Below are 17,114 nucleotides of genomic sequence, written 5' to 3' on the forward strand. Positions count from 1 at the left end.
GGAGTTATTTTAATTTTCATGTTTAAGTTGAGACTTTCTTTGTGTTCAAATATTTGATCAACTTTAGAGACAGTTCTACAAGGTGCAGAGTAGAACAATATTCTTTTGTGTTTGGGTTTAATGTTTTGTAAAGATCTGTTGGTCCATTTGGTTATTGTGTCTGGTAGCTCTACTATTTCTCTGGTTTTTTTTTTTTTTTTTTTTTTTGGTTTGGTTTTTTTGTCAGGATGACTTGTCCATTGCTGAGAATAGGGTATTGAGTGTCCCACTATCACTGTGTGATGGGAAATATGTGATTTTTGTAGTAGTAATTTCTTTTAAAAACTTGAGTCAAATGGATCCAGTTTTCATATCCATTTATTTAGTCAGTGTCTTTTTATTGAGGAATTGAGTCTCTTTGGTATTGAGAGCTATCAGTGACCAATTGTTGTTGATTCATGTTATTGTGTTGGTGGTAGTGGTAGTGGTGTTTTTGATGGGCATGTATTTCCCTTCTTTTGATTTTGTTGCTATGCAATTGTTTAGTCCTGTGTTTCATGCATACTGTTAACCTCCTTACATTGGCATTCTTCTAGCACCTTCTCTCTGACTGGATAGTGGATAAATATTGTTTAAATTTGACTTTATCATGGAATATCTTATTTGCTCCATCTATCGAAAGTCTTTCTGCACACAGTTGTCAGGGGTAGCATCTTGGAGTCTTCAGCACATCTGTCTAGGCCCTCTGCACTAATAGAGTCTCCACTGAGAAGTTGGGTATAATTCTGTAAGTCTGCCTTTATGTGTTACTCAGTCTTTTTCCATTTCAGCTTTAATATTCTGTGTTTGTTCTATGTGTTTAGTGTTCTGATTTTATGTGGCAAGGGAGCTTTCTTTTCTGGTTCAATCTACTTTGTGTTCTGTATGCTTCTTAAACCTTTATAGGCATAGGGTAAAAAAATTTTCTGTGAATTTGTTGAAAACATATTTGGTCTCTGAGCTGGGTTTCTTTTCCTTCCACAATACCTACCCACCATTTCTAGTTTGGTCTTTTCATAGTTTCCCAGCTTTCTTTCATGCTTTGTTTAGAGGTTTTTTTAGTTTTACATTTTCATTGACTGATATATCTTTTTGTTTCTCTCATATTTTCAATGCCTGAGATTCTTGTTTCTATTTCTAATGCTATATTAGGGAAGCATGCCTCCGTAGCTACTATTCATGTTCCTAAATTTTTCATTTTCAAAATTTTTTTAGTTTAGGTTTGCTTTATTGAATCTACTCCAATTTTATGTCCTGAACAAATTTATCTATGACCTTATACTCTTTCCTGAATCTCGTTAAGGGACTTATTAATTTCCTCTTTAAGGACCTCTGTTGTATTCATAAATGCTGTTTTAAGGTTTTGTATGTGTGTGTGTGTGTGTGTGTGTGTGTGTGTGTGTGTGTGTGGTGTGGTGTGTGTGTGTGTGTGTGTGTGTGTGTTTGTGTGTGTGTGTGTGTGTGTGTGTGTGTGTGCACATGCATGTTTGTGCCTTTAGCTATTTTGGGGTATTCAAGACCTGTGGTGCTAGGAGAGCTGGGATATAGTGGAGTCATATTGTTCTGTGTATTGCTGATTCTGTTTTTATGCTTATGTCTCATGATTTAGGTTGATGGTTTATTAAAGTTCTAGGTGTTGATTCACTGGGTTTGCCTTTGTTGGGTTGACATTTTGTTCCCTTGGTTTCTGTTTCCTCCCTGAATTTTCAGAGTGTGATGCTGTGTGTAGCCTCTTTTCCTGGCCTAGGAGTACTCACAGAGAATGTGTGCTCATGTTGAAGACTGAATAACTGTTTGGGAGAAGAAGGTTGGAGGAGAAGGTCTTTGTGATTCATTCGGGATGTGGTGATTGGATCCCAAGACAGATAGAAAAGCTATGCGTTTGACTTTAGCCTACTTTTTGCCCTGGTAGGGAAACCCTTAGGTTAGCTGGTGATACTTGCTGCAGTTGGGATCTAGGATATAGTAATGGGTTGGGGGAGGTAGGATTCCCCTTTAAGGTCTTCATATTCCACAGGAAATGTGGGTAGGGGTGAGAAAATACTGCAGCAGCAGTAGGGGTGAGACTGTGGGATTGAATCTGGTAGAACAAAAAGACAGGAAAAGTTTGTCAAGCAGCCTACCTGGTTTTCTGGCAGGCATGACCTAAAATATTTTAACAGTATGCCAAGGGATTTATTCACTGTCTTCTACTGATCCACAACGACTTGATAACAAATAAGAAATCATTATTAAGGAATACCTAAATGATGCTTTCAACATTTATGGTGGCTATCCATTTTCTAAGATTACTTTAGACCTGAATTTGCTTGGTTTTAGGATATGATTATTATAACAGAAATACAAGTACACGCAGGTTAATCTTGGGTTAGGGGGATCAAACACATATTATCTAAAATTAGAGATGTGTGGTTTTGGTTTTAGGCTACATAAGTTGACTGAATAGAATATTCAAGGTGAATAACATTGGTTTGTATAGAGTAGGAGGTCAGTCTTAAGTTACCTCAAGATATATTATTTTAATTGTCTGTGAGGTGAAATTTTCTACCTCTTAGAATGTAAGGGAAACTTTTAGCATAATACATTGCAACACAATACTGCTCACCAGGATATTTCTTAAATGTAGAACAGCTTGAAGCCAAAGACAAAGTTGGGATTGAATCTCAGGACATCTGGAAATACACAGTCAATAGTACCATGGACAGTCAAAGTTAGAATTCTGGAGTGGCAAATTTTTCTTAACCAAAACCAAACATTCAACAGCTGACCTCTTCCACAGTGTCACATTTCAAGAGAGCAGTGAAGCAATGTCAACTCACAGTGTACGCAAAATCAAATCAGAAACCCTAAGTTGTTTTTTTACTGCTGAATATAATTTCACAGTCTGTTTGATATGAATTTTTCCTGGCTTATTTGTTAAAATAATTCAAACTAGCCTCCTAAATTGAACACTCCCATGGTCCTTTTCTATATTCATTTGCAACCACGTTGCAACTTTAATTTCACTTATTGCTAGTGGTGTATGGAAAGCTTGAATTTGGCTTATTCTGCCTGTCAATTTTCAAGGAATATATTTTAAGTATAACTTTTTAGTATTCATTTCTTTAAATTGCTGGATTTCTCTTTCCCTGTGTAAAAGGTGGCTTGGCCATTTAGATGTTGTGATACACTACAGAAGTCACTGACTTTGGGATTGGAACAAGACAATGGGTTCCAACTGCTGTGTTAGGATGCATAGGGCCATAGGGCTCTGTCAACTCAGACTTCCATTGTCCTAGTCACATTACCATAGACTAGGAGGTGGTGTTTCACCAGACAGTTGCCCAGGGTCACACTACCATGTTTTAGAATTGTGGTATCAATTTGGTGGCAGTTTTATAATTAAAGTCATTCTTCAGAATTAGTGACCTTTATCTAAGTCAAGTAAAGACTGAGAAATTTTGAGTAGTCATTTGAGACACTTTGAGGCAAACAGGAGTTCTTCATCAAAGGCATAAGGAAAAAACCAACAAATATGAAATACATTGCTCCCCCGATGATGACTCACAGCATAGTAGTAAACTAAAGACTCCTGATATCCTGCCCTAAAGTAATATATTTTACTTATAAGTTTATCTTGCACTTTATTTTTAATGATAACATGTTTTTCAAGATTTTTAACCCTCCAGAATCATATACTTAGCAAGATAAGAGCTAAATATGCCTTCAGTTGTTTTTACTTCCTCGGTTTCAGTGTCCCATGTGTAACCACTACTTAGATCCTCATCTTGGAAGATTTTCTTTCTGTAGTCCTTAGGTTCAAAAACCTCAAAAATGTCTCAAGTGAATACTTGCTGGTACTCAACTTAGCTTAACTGCTAAGACAAAGCATGCCTTTGAATGTCTCCTTGTGGCATCAAGCATAACCTTGTTCAAAATAAAATGGTGAATTTTTCTAATCCACTAAAAACTGTGTACCCATACAAAACTGGTCTAATTTCTTTGCTATTTTTCACCCGATTCCTAGTTGGTTACCTTTGAAAATTTAATGCTACCCTTTATTTTACATTTGTTTTGGCTAACCTACTGTTTTATTTTTTTAAAAAGGAATTTCAGTTGTTTTCCTAAAATAGTTTGCTCCAAATTTACTCTTATCTCAGTAAATGCTAAAATAAGCAAGCTCTTCCCAGAACTCAAAGAACATCAACGAGTTGATTAGATAACCCCAATCTCACTCCCTTTACCTAATGATAGATGTAGACTTCCATAGCAGGCACTGATATATTAGTGTATTAATTAGGCTTCTTACTGCTGTGATGAAACACCAAGATTAAGTAGTCCTGGGGAGGAAAGGGTTTATTCAGTTTACACTTTGACAGCACTGTTCACCATTGATGGGAGTCAGGATAGGAACTCAAACAGGGCAGGAGGTGATGAAGAGGCCATGGAGGGATGTTGTTTATTGGCTTACTCCCCATGCCTTTCTCAGCCTGCTCTCTTATAGAACCGAGGGACATCAGCCTGGGGATGGCACCACTGAGAATGGGCTGGGCCCTCCATTATCAGTCACAAATTAAGAAAATGACTTATTGACAAATCTTATGAATAAATATTCTCAATAGAGATTCCCTCCTTTCAGATAACTCTAGTTTGTGTGTCATGACATAAATCTTGCCAGCACAATTAGTTTATAGTTTACAAAGTCTTTTAGAAAATGAGACAGGATATATTGTTTGTGTGCATGCACACACACACACTCATACACATGTGCATGCACTTCCCATTTACACAAAATCCCCCGCACACACACCCATACATAAATGAATGACCTCCTCTTTTCTAGAAATGAAACCTTAAATATCTCAGTTTATCTAGTTTTATTCAACTGAATTTTATACTCGGCAAAAAACCAAAACAAAACAAAACAAAACAAAAAAAACTCTACGATTTCATTAACACATGTGCACCACTCCAGTTTTTTTCTCATGTTCTTCTGTAGCTGAAGTACCACATGGACACATGCATCTGTTATTCAAGATCCTCATCCCATCCCAGATTCCAGTTAGGCCTTTCCATGCAGGTTACAGTGTCTTGACATTTCTGTCTACAATATTGGTGGCTATTCAGTCTGCCACTGATACTATACATATTTAGTTCCTTCCTTCCTTCCTTCCTTCCTTCCTTCTTTTCTTCTTCTCCTTTCTTCCTTTCTTCTTTCCTCCCTCCCTACCTCTCATCTTCCCTCCCTCCCTTTTGTACTTTCTTTATCTTTTTGTGGGGTGTGTGTTCTCATGTGTGTGAGGGCCTATATGTGTGTCCAGGTTCATGTCTGCATGTGTGAATATATATGTTGCCCCAAGTTGACATTGTATGTCTTTCTCAATCATTCTTTATTTATTGAATTGAATTCTCTACCAATACTCAAATTTTACCAATTCCAGATAACCCACCAACTCCCTGCCCCCCTATGATCCATTCCTCTGAGTAATAAGGTTACAGATGGGCACCATACCTGCATTGCTTTTACAAGGATGATTGAAATCCGAGCTTTAGTGTGAAACACTTAAACTCTAAACACTTTGCCTACATAGACATTTGTCTAGCCCAAGATATTCCCAATGGGATTGTATCTGATAAGAGACCAAGATCACTGCTGTGGTTTGGATGAAAGAAAAAAAATGATGCCAATAAGTTCGACTATTTGAGCCCTGAACACCCAGCTAGCCAGTAGTGCTGTTTCAGATGAGTATAGATCCTCGTGCAGCCTTGCTGGAGAAAATGCTCACCTTGGGCCAGCTTTGTGGATTTGTAGCCCCATCTTACTTGCTGTTTGCTACCCACTTCCTGTATGTGATAAAGTTTAATCTCTCTACTTCTAGCTCTTCCTGACAGCTACTACCTGCTGCCATGCCTTCCTGGCCATTATGGACTTTCCCTCTGTAATGGCAAACCAAAATGAACTGTTCTTTCTATAAGTCTCTGTTGGCCAAGGTAGTTTATGGAAGCATTGAAAGGTAACTTTTCAAACCATATCATGTTTATTTTATATCCCCAAAATTTTTATATTAAAAAAACATCGAATTTCTTTTGTTGAGAAGCATCTGGATACATGGATGAGATTGACATTAACTCACACTGAGTTTGAGAGGATAGTAAGTAAATTTGTTTAAAACTTTATTTAAAATTTCCCCCCACATTTTTATTTTGTGCGTACGAGGGGAAAGGATTAAGGGACTTTTTTTTTTTTTTTTGCCATGACATGTATGCATGTGGAAGTCATAGACCTGGTGGGGTTCATTCGTTTGCTCTCCACCTCCAAGATCATTGCTGTGACTGGATGCATGGAAAGCCTCAAATATGAAGCCAGAGGCACTTGGCAACACTGAGATACTCTGTCATGAACACCTCTTCCATAATGAGACCATGTGGCCCACCAGGTTTGAATCACATTCTAGGCAGCCAGATGGAATAAGTTCTCAGAAAGACCTTGGACTGTTATAGAAGATTTCTTTAGGAGGAGTCTGAAATTGAACTTCTCTTTGGCTGTCAACCATGGCGCATTCCTTTTCATAAACTTAAATGAGTGCTTGAAAACAAGTAAGGCTTGAAGGCCATCTCCCTTCCTCTAAGAGCAAAGGTTTATATTTCATAAAGGGATTTGGTATCTTTGTCTTATCAAAAGATATGAATGGAAAAGCTTTGGATTATGATGCTTGCATTTCCTGCATTTTCATGGGAAATAATGGAGGGGGAATCTTACATTTTCTTTGTGATTTATGGAATCTAACATATTAGAAATTGTAATGGTGAATTTATTTGTGTATTTACAAACCCTAAAAGGCTTTTCAAGGATGATGTTGACAAAACATTCCTAGTTTGTTCCTAGAACTAGGACAGAACTTGGCAGTCAAACTTCTAACTGGCCATTTACTTTCCCTGACCCATAGACCTTTCTCTGCAAAACCCTTGGAAAAGGCATGTGATTATGGGAAAAATAGGGACAATAAACCAACATGACACTTTGTTTTCTACTCTTTGGCTTCCCATTCCCTCTTTCCTATGAAAAGGAATTAAGCCTGTGACTGTCCCAAAAGACTGTGATCCCACAGGCACGTTAAAACAAACAAAAACAAAAAATCAACAACAAAGATTTTTGATTTGTTTTGAAAATAGTCTCAAGACTAGAATAAAAACAGTACACAGTCTGCATCAAACTATTGCACTTTTGATTTGGAGGGAATATTTCAGAAGCAGAAATCCACAAGTGATTGTCCATCAAAGTGGACACAGCCAGATTACTGTGACTTTGTTGGGCAGTTTCAGGGGGGGTGTAGGATGGATGCTAACATCTGCAAAGCCTGAGAGCAAGCAAAAGCTGTCTTTTGGCTAAGTTAAACTATGGCCAGAACTCCACAGGGGCTCACCAGAGAAAGATCACACAGGTCTCTGTAGGTTGATGTCAATGTGGTACATGATTGGGCAGTAGAGAGTGGGCAGGGACAGAGTTCTGGGAAGGAGAGAAGAGGTAGAGAAAGAGAAATTCAAGTGGAGGCAACATGAAAGCAGACGTGGATGTTTCTCTCAGCACATCTCTAGATGGATAAGGTTGCTATGATTATTTTAAGGATTTCTATGGGTTGATTTATCTTACATAGGTGGGAAGCTTGTATCTTTGTTAATTTGTTGTAAGCTTATTGTGTAGAGAGATTGTGGATTGAGAATTTAATATATAAACCTGTTTGATGAATTAATGATTGTGGAGTCATGTTTGTACTGGGCCCATGGAATGAACTGTATGGGTACAGGCATGGGAACTATCCGCTTAGTGGATTGTACTTCAGATTTTCACTGGAGTGGCTCTGAGGGACTGATGACAACAGAACAGAACCATTATTTCATATATACTTCTCCAGGTTTCCACTTGTTGCCATGCAAAGCCATATTCACATTACCATAAAGTTTATCAAGAATGACTGAACCTAACCACAACTTTCTACTTAAGTCTAAACATCCTTGTTTATATAAGATACTCATTTAAATGATAATCATAGACCTCTACATTTAGATTAAGGCTAGAGACTGATCGTCTAGATTCTTAAGGAATTTCACATTCCTATTGTGGGAAATCCAGTAAGTGACCACGTTCAGTATCATTGTAATGTATGTTGCAAACTATACCACAATATACAAGGATCATTTCTTATTACCAACCTTAAAACTATATTCTCCTGTCACTATTATGATCAGAGGAGTCCAGTTCTAATATAGTAAAGAGGATTACCAGATTCCTGTTGTGCTTTTTAAGAAATAAACTAAGGTGAAATTCTTTGTACATTTGAGCTAGGGCACTACATTCACAGGATACTGCCCAAACTGTGTTATGAAATGTGCCGCATATACTTCCCAAAGAAATTTCCAGAGACCATTTTCAAGCTTTGCTTCTAAGAACAGTAGCAGGAAACAAGTGTCAGAGAGGTTCTGGCCTGAACTGCCTTTTCGGGAATCCTTAGTCACCCTTTGACACCTCAAGCGAGACTGCTGGACAAATACCACATAGACTGGAATTCCTGCTTCATTGCTCATTTGGTCTAGGCCCTTAAGTTAGAACCAAAATCGGTGGCCTAATACCAGTAAACCACACAAACCGATTTCACTGTAGCCTAAGCCAGGATGATGGGTCCACAGGAAGCACCAAGACAAATCAAGTGCCCAGCTATCATCCAATGTTTTGGGTTTTCTGTTAGGAATGTAGACACTTGCAAGTGGTTTGAGAGATGTTGTCCCATTAAGCATGCACTTAATTTCAGCTAATGCTCAAAATTTTAACTTCTTTTAACATCAAAAAAAATTTTTTTAGTCTGCCTCTTAGCATTTGCATTGTCTGGTATCATTGGTCTCCTTTATGTAAGAACTTTCTAGAAGATTTAGTAGATGACTGGAGTCTGTTGTTTAAATGAGGTCATAAGATACATTATGTTCTGTGGATGGCCATCGTCAGTGTTTAATGCTAACATGTAAGCTTAGAACATCTCCATATTGTAAAAATAGCAGGCACCTACCAATCAGATTCTGCATATTAAGTAACAGAAGAAAAGCAGTTGGCAGATGAAAAGTTCTCTAAGCAGCTCATTCCCTTCCAGCTTATTCCACAGAGGAATGCTACTCTTCAGAAATCCCCTTCTCCCTTAGTCCCCACCAAATAGCATTTTGAAAGTCACAAATATTTACTCATAACCATGGATACATTCTAGACTAACATTCCATAAATGCAAAGATAATTCATTTTCTACGCTAACATGAACACCTATTTTCTGAGTTACCATGAGAACTTCTGAATGTTCTATATGTGATGTAGGAAAAAAAAATGATGCCGAAAACTTGAAATAATTCCTGTGCCCAGAAGATCTTCAAGTTTCTTGGCTAGAGCAACAATCTTTATAGTTCCATTTTGAAGTGGAAAATACAATAACTTGAAGACAAATACTCAACTTTTGGTCTATTATACTACAAATTCAGTATATTCTTCATATTGTTATTGATAGAAAATTCAGTATTAAGCTTCCTACAGTAAAGCTAAAGAACAGCACAAGTTACTGTGTCTTCCCAAAATTTGCTGAAATTAATTTTTAAATTTTTCAGGAGAAGACATTATTTCCTATACTGTATTATAAAAATAATTCCAAAGGTGGGCATTTTTAAAAATTATGGTAGTAACATCACATCACTAAGAAATAAAATACAAAGTTTTTAATAATGGTTGCTGTTTCATTAAATATCTAACTCTATTCTATTAAGTCTTGAGGACTCTCATAATGTATTATTCTCCTAAATAACTCGACTTTTCTATTTTGTAGTCTATACAATACAAGGTTAGTTTAGTTTAGTAGCTCTAACAAATTACTAAATTTTATTTCAAAGTTTATATTTTTTTCAAAGTTATTATTTAATATTTTCATTTTTGAGTTTGGCACATACCTATAAGTATGGAAAAAATGAACCTATGTCAATAAAATTTTAAGTAAACTGTCTATATCTTATAGATTCATTAAATAAATGAAGACAGCATGGGCTGAAAAGGTAACCCAGCCAAGAAATAATTACCAAGTAAACACAAGGACCCAAATTTGACACAGCACCCATGTAAAACCTGGATAGGTAATGTAGATCTGAAAGTCTAATGCTCGTGAGGCAGAGGTGAACAGAGCCCTAGAACTCAGTACTCAGTTTCATAGTTCATCTGTAAGCTCAGGTTTAATGAACCGCCTGTCTCAAAAAAGGCATAGAGCAATAGAGGGATGCCCTGTGTTGGTTTCTGGCCTGCACACATGTACACACACATGCCCACCCGCACACACTCGAGTGCACTGTATGCAAATAGGCAAGCACACAACCTTATACTTTTCCTAATTTCTTGCTTCTTATTCTTGCATTTTTTTCCTTTTGACCTATTTGGTTCCAGAGTTAAAACCTTGTTATAAATAAGGTTTAGGAGGAAGAGAAAAAGACAGGAATGTGTGGCAGTGGGAGCAATGGTGACTGGCACATGTTGCCTTGTTTGTTTTGAGAAAACCTTTTATTTTGACAAAAACTTTTCTGATGGTGACAAAAACTTTCCTCCATATAGCAGCTCCACTTGGTTACCAATACAAGGTATAAACTTGTTGCAGCCCTTCTTCATTTCCTTGATAGTTAATTAGCTTCCTAATACTTTTGAAGATAAAACATTATCATGGCATCTGTTTTGTTAGATCCTATCAGACATATGGCCCTATTATTCAACTCTTCCTGATTCTTGTTCTTCTTGTTCTCTTCCTCCTCCTCTTCTTCTCTTCTCTTTTTTTACTCCTCCTCCTCCTCTTCCACCTCCTCCTTCTCCCCTCACCCTTTGGTTTTTCCAGACATAGTTTCTCTGTGTAGCCCTGGATTGTCCTAGAACTCACTCTGTAGACCAGGCTGAATTCCATATTTTCAGTTCTCAGCTCAGAAGCTGGATTGCAAGAAATCTTCCTTGAATTTATTCACAGTACTCCTCTTCTAGCCCCAAATTCTCACACTCACAGTGCTGATCATTTCTGCCTTTTAACACTTAGCAAGGTCAAAAATATTTTATCACTTGAACTTCATCTCCTCCTGGAAGTATCCAGAAAGGACCCCTCCCCCCTTTTTCTTCTGGTCACCTGGATTTTTCATCCACTCTCTGAGTCTGTAACAGAGTGTGTAAAATGAACATTTGCCAAGTATGTGCATAGATGAAGTAAAGAACCTGGGTTACTCAATTTACATGTAAATTTTACATATATTAAAGTTTAGTTCCTCTGGGCAAAGTTGCTAAATGACAGTAAGAGGAGTTTGATTAAAGAGTCATGTACCTTTAGAGTTCTAACCTACAAGTTCTTGAATGTCATGGTGCCATATCTGAAGCCTCTCTGGGGCTGGTTGATGGCCCCTGAATGTGTGTGTATTTTCTGCACATGCTCTGCAATATCTCTAGAACTACCTGTGGGAGAGGATATGTGTTCAGACTGAGCTCCCTCACTAGCCTATGACTGTGTGTCTTCTAAATGGTCACAGGGTGCTGACTTCATCAGCATTCATTTCTTTCCCCCCACAGCATGACTGCCCCATGTTGTGTGGCTTCTGGGCTGGTGGGTTTCCTCATTCTTTAAGATCAGAGGAAAGTAAACTAGCACTTTCAGAGGGACACTCTTCCCCACATTCTTTCAGCTCAGAGGGCAGTTCAAGGTTAGATTACCTCCTCTTGTCACACCAGGCCAGTTCCCTCAATTGTTCTTTAACCCAGAGTTTATGTTTCTATCCACAGAGTGACCCCATCAGAGTTCTCTCTCCATGTGGTTTGTTACAATTCTATCTTAAAGGAAATCCCATACGTGGCTTGTAAATGCAGTTTGGTTTTAGGAGTAGTTCATTTTTAAGCTAAAATCTGGTGTTTATAAGACTTTCTTATAACCTTCATCCAACAATTGCCATTGCATGTAGAATGTATATTTATCACTAGAATGTTTATTAGCATGTGCCACTAAAATAAACATGCAAGTACATAAAGCCTAGAGTTAATATGATGGTTGAATTTATATATTCTGGAAGATAATAATTTTAGTTTGTAATGTAAAAGCCATGACTATATAAACACACACATATATGTATATATATATATATATATATATATATATATATATATATATATATAAACACACACACACACACACACACACACACACACACATATATATATATGACTGTTACCCAGAGGCAGTTTCCATGAAGCTTAAGTACATACTGTATCTTTATAAATGATGTGTTTATGGATGTTATCCATTATATTCTAACAATGGAGGCAAACCTGCTTGTTTGATAGATCATTTAGAAATCATATACTATTATCTTAGGGTTTTACTACTGTGAAAAGTCACCACAACCAAGGCAACATTTATATGGACAACATTTAATTGGGACTATCTTACAGTTTCAGAAGTTCAGTCACTATCACCAAGGCAGGAGCATGGCAGAGTCCAGGTAGACATGGTACAAGAGGAGCTGAGAGTCCTTCATCTTCATCTGAAGGCTACTAGAAATAGAAGGGTTCCCATGTGGTTAGGAGGAGGCCTTATTGCCCATCCCTATGGCAACACACTTTCTCTAACAAGGTCAAACCTACTCCTAGAAGGCCAAACCTACTAAAAGTGTCACCGCTGGGCCAAGAATATTCAAACCACCATAGGTATTGTTTTTGAAACATATTCATACACAACACAGTTAAATGATGTGAATCCCACTTTTTGTATTGTGGTACGAAGTCTGAAATGAGCAAAGACTTTGCTTACTATAACACTAAAGCATAAACATTTAAAGAACTTTGCCTATATTCACTTGACCAACACATTGGATTTCTACACAATTTAGGACTCACACATCTTCTTGGTTCCCATATAAATGTTATCATATATATATATATATATATATATATATATATATATATCCAAACACTTTTTATTTCTATGTACTAGGGTTGGGGAAATGGAAAAAATTTGAATTGAGCAAGAGGGCAGATTCAAAACCAGTCCCATGAACAGGTGAAATATTTCTGGGTGCCTATGATGATGGAAAGCCCAAATTTCAGGTAGTATCTAAGAGGAAGTTCATTGTGAAAATGATGTGAATTAATGAAAGGCTTTGGCATTGATAGGAAAGGTAAGGATGCCATTTAGATTAGGGCAGTATGTGTTTTCTGTGGTGAAAGTTAGTTCTTTGTCTGCTTCCCCCCCTGCCGGGAACCTGGGAATGCACTAATCCTCTGTTAAATCACTGAGTAGCTACATTGTTAGAGAAAGACTCAACTGAATAGTTTTATGATGTTGGATGACTTTGTACATATGTATCCAGTAACAGTGTGATTTCTTCATACGTTATCTCAAACATCTTTAGGTTTTCCTATAAAAAGATTATTAATATGAAGAAAATGAATATTTTTGTGAGGATTCTTCATGACTCAAGCAGATGCCAGTGTGTGTTGATATTGAGTAGATTTGATTCCACATAGTTCAAAACATCTCTTTATTTTCATCATGAAAAATGGCACAGAAAGTAAGGATTTGGAATGTCAGCACAGTTATTATTCAAAAGTTGTCACTTCTGGTGTTGGAAAGATGGCTTTGTGATGATAAAAAACACAGATGGCTTTTGTAGGGGTCCTGAGTTTAGTTTCTAGAACTAAACTGACCCTGTGCATATAATTCCAGCTCCAGGGCACCCCTCACCCTCTTCTGGCATCTATGGACCCCTGCACTTTTCATATGTAATCATAATTAATCCACCCAGTGTTTTGCAGTAGTGAAAATTGAAGTTACAAAATTAACATCTTTCTGAATTGGACTAGTTTACATCTTTCAGCTTCCTATTCATTAGTCTCTAAAGCCAAAACACTAACATGGTGTACAGAGTTTACCCAGTTCTATCACTCAGGAGACCACAGCTGTATTGTGTCCTGGCTCTCATCACTAACTTGAAAGTAAAACCCCAGCGTTGAAATGCACACTGGATGGCAAAAATCTTACCAATGTGTTTGTTTTGGATAACCATAAACTAAATACAAGGGTATAGATCACTTTCCCTATAACATGATATGTTAAAAAAAAAAAAGAATAAACTGGGAACAAACTTGACTTAGTTCTTTCACCAGGACCAAAATATACATGTACAATTTTATGAACAGTTTATTAACAGAAATGAAAATGCAGAGGCTGATTACAATCAAAGAAAACATTTGTGTGTGAGCGTGCATATATGTGTGTGCACACATATAAATGTCTGTTTTCCCTGGAATACTAACCTTACTATTTCTCTACTTTGAGACCTTGGTCTGATGTCTTCAAAGGCCAAGTTTACAGAACATTTCCTTAATTGTGTCCTTTGCTTCTACAGCTCAACCAGCTGGAAAAGGCCATGGAAGCAGCTCACACGTTCTTCATGGCGAACCCAGAGCACTTGGAAATGCAGCAGAACATAGAAGACTATAAGGTGACAGCAGGAATGGCATCCCCCCTGGTAGACAGAGAAGCCAAGCCTCACCTGGTGAGTTCTGGGGACCCTGTCGCTGCCATATGACTCTTGTTTCCTTGATTCCAAAGTGAATCGTATCCTGGATGTATCAAGCTCTGTCTCAGTGTGCACTCACTTTTATATGATCAGAACTCTCAGATGACATATTGTAACCAGAAGTAAAAATATATTTGACATTTTAAGTTAGAATTTCAGTAATTAAGAATTGAACTTGGAAAAAATAAAAACCCACTCAGAAATAATCAGGATATGGTAAAACCTAGAAACCCATGAAAGCATCTACATCCCTTTGGGAAGCCTCAGCTTCTACTCAATACTTTCTACACCATACTTTTAATTAATCATTTATTCTTTGAAAGTTTCCCACAATGTAAATAATGCATACTGACTGCTTTTACCCAGAATTTTACAATCTACCTCCTTTCCTAGTGTAGCTCTTCTTCCCTACAGATCTCTATCTCACATTCATGGTCATGTGTATTTTGTGAACCAGAGTTTAACCACATCAGACTGTGTGTCCAGCATTTGGAACCTTCTATTGCCTGAGCACTGGGTACACAATAAAAGACCATGGTTCTCCAGTTCCGAAATCTGTAAATAGTCACCAGTTCACACCTGAGTCACATAGTGGTTTTAGTGCTAGTTTTTGAAAAGCCTCCAGACTGATTTCCAGAGCATTTGCAGTAGTTTTACACTTCCACCTACCATATATGAGTTTCCCTTTCCATGCATCCACCTGAGAATTTGTTGTTGGTGGTACTTTAATGAGAGCCATTCTGACTGCTGTAAGATGGAACCTTAAGGAAGTTTTATCATGGATTTCTGTGATTGCTAAAGATGTTGAGCATGCCTTTAAGTGTTTTCTAGACATTATTTTGAGACTACTCTGTTTAGTTCGGCAGTTTAATTTTTAATGTAATATTTTTGCTGACATCATTGAGAATGCCATTCCTGCGTTGAGTGCTTTTTAAATCACAATTGCTCTTACTTCTTTCTTCCAAATATTCTTGGACTCCTGATCACCCTTCCTGAACTCCCTCTGGCCATGTTCTCACAATTTTCCCATCTTATGGCATCCTCTTCTCTTCTCTCTTTTTCTTTCCTTTCCTTCTCATGGTCTCCATCAGACCCCAAGCCCAGGACCGAAAATTACACCCATCTTTCTTCTGCCCAGCTATAGGCCGTAGGCATATTTATTCAACCAATAGCTCCTTAAATTAAGGAGCCAAGTTACATAGCATCACTAGGTATTTCTTCATCCCCAAGGACAACTAGACCTTTGGGGCCAGTATTTAGAATTACGACACATACTAACAGACCTAACCTCAACATATGTCATCTGTTGTTTCTGACATTTAACCACACTTACTTTTCACCTAGAAGTGAATCCACTATAAATGGTTCACAGCTACACTGTTTTTCCCCAGCTTCCAATTTCTAGGATTTCCCCTTGTACTTGAAGTTTTCAATTCAGAGTTTAAATTTTTTCTTACTATAAAAAATTATTTGAAATTGCATATGGAAAGACTTTTGACTGCCCTCGTCCAAGTTTTTTGATATCAACATTCTTGATGTGGTGTGACCTCCATAATTACTGCTGAGAGGAATGATAAATGTCTTATGGGGAAGATTTAATGGGCTGAGATGTGAAGATATGATGGCACTTCTAACCACATTTGCTCCCCTACTACTTTCTCCTGTGCCATCCTTACAGTAGAGAGACTATACAACATGCTTTATATGTACAGAAAAAAAACAGATTGATTACGACTACCATATTCCAATTGCACTAAATCATTTTTCTTTCTCATTTATGTAACATTGGAGAGCCACAGTGGATTGACCAGTGAATCCTGGCATTACCTTCTGCAGCACAAATTTCTGTTCTCTCCTTCCTAAGCAATCCGAGGTTTGTGTAGAAATCACTCTTGACAAACAAGATCTTGTCTGTCTTTGCAGGAGAGCTATAATGCTGGAGTTAAACATTATGAGGCTGATGACTTTGAAGCAGCAATCAAGTATTTTGAACAAGCTTTAAGAGAATATTTCAATGAAGATATGGAGTGCCGGGCTCTATGTGAGGGGCCTCAGAGATTTGAGGAATATGAGTACTTAGGGTACAAAGGCAGTCTTTATGAGGCAATTGCAGGTAAAGCTTGTTTTATGTTCTTTGATCGCTTTCTCTAAAATGCTATAGACATGTGGAAATACTCAGACAATTCAGTGCATAGTAACTGTTGTAAAATGTTAAAGACTTTCATGGGCTTGTTCCACCCTGTCTACTGTTGGTATTTTTATAGTTAAATTTTTGATGATTTTTTTTTTCTTCCCAGTTTTTTCTGTTGAGTTTGTTAACAATTGGATAGTTACTTATTTCATAGTTAAGTACTATAAGTACTGTGAGTGTTTCTTTTCAACATATTGTTTTTTTTTTTATTTTATTTTATGCTTACCAACAAAATGTGGACTTCTCATGTAAGTACATATAGACCCACTTCCTTGTATGCAGTAGCTCGATAACACCCATGACATGGTGACTC

General features: G+C 37.3%; 1 protein-coding gene across 1 annotated transcript in view; it reads left to right on the top strand.

Moving 5' to 3' along the window:
* P3H2 (prolyl 3-hydroxylase 2) overlaps positions 1-17,114 on the top strand; it is a 143,607-nt gene that overhangs the window by 94,105 nt on the left and 32,388 nt on the right. The window contains exons 2-3 of the mRNA XM_080919567.1: positions 14,437-14,586; positions 16,534-16,723. Of these exons, the coding sequence (XP_080775693.1) occupies positions 14,437-14,586; positions 16,534-16,723 (340 nt within the window). The remainder of the gene's footprint in view (positions 1-14,436; positions 14,587-16,533; positions 16,724-17,114) is intronic.

Source organism: Micromys minutus (genome assembly GCF_963924665.1).
Source record: "Micromys minutus genome assembly, chromosome: 7".
NCBI classification, from domain to species: Eukaryota; Metazoa; Chordata; class Mammalia; order Rodentia; family Muridae; genus Micromys; species Micromys minutus.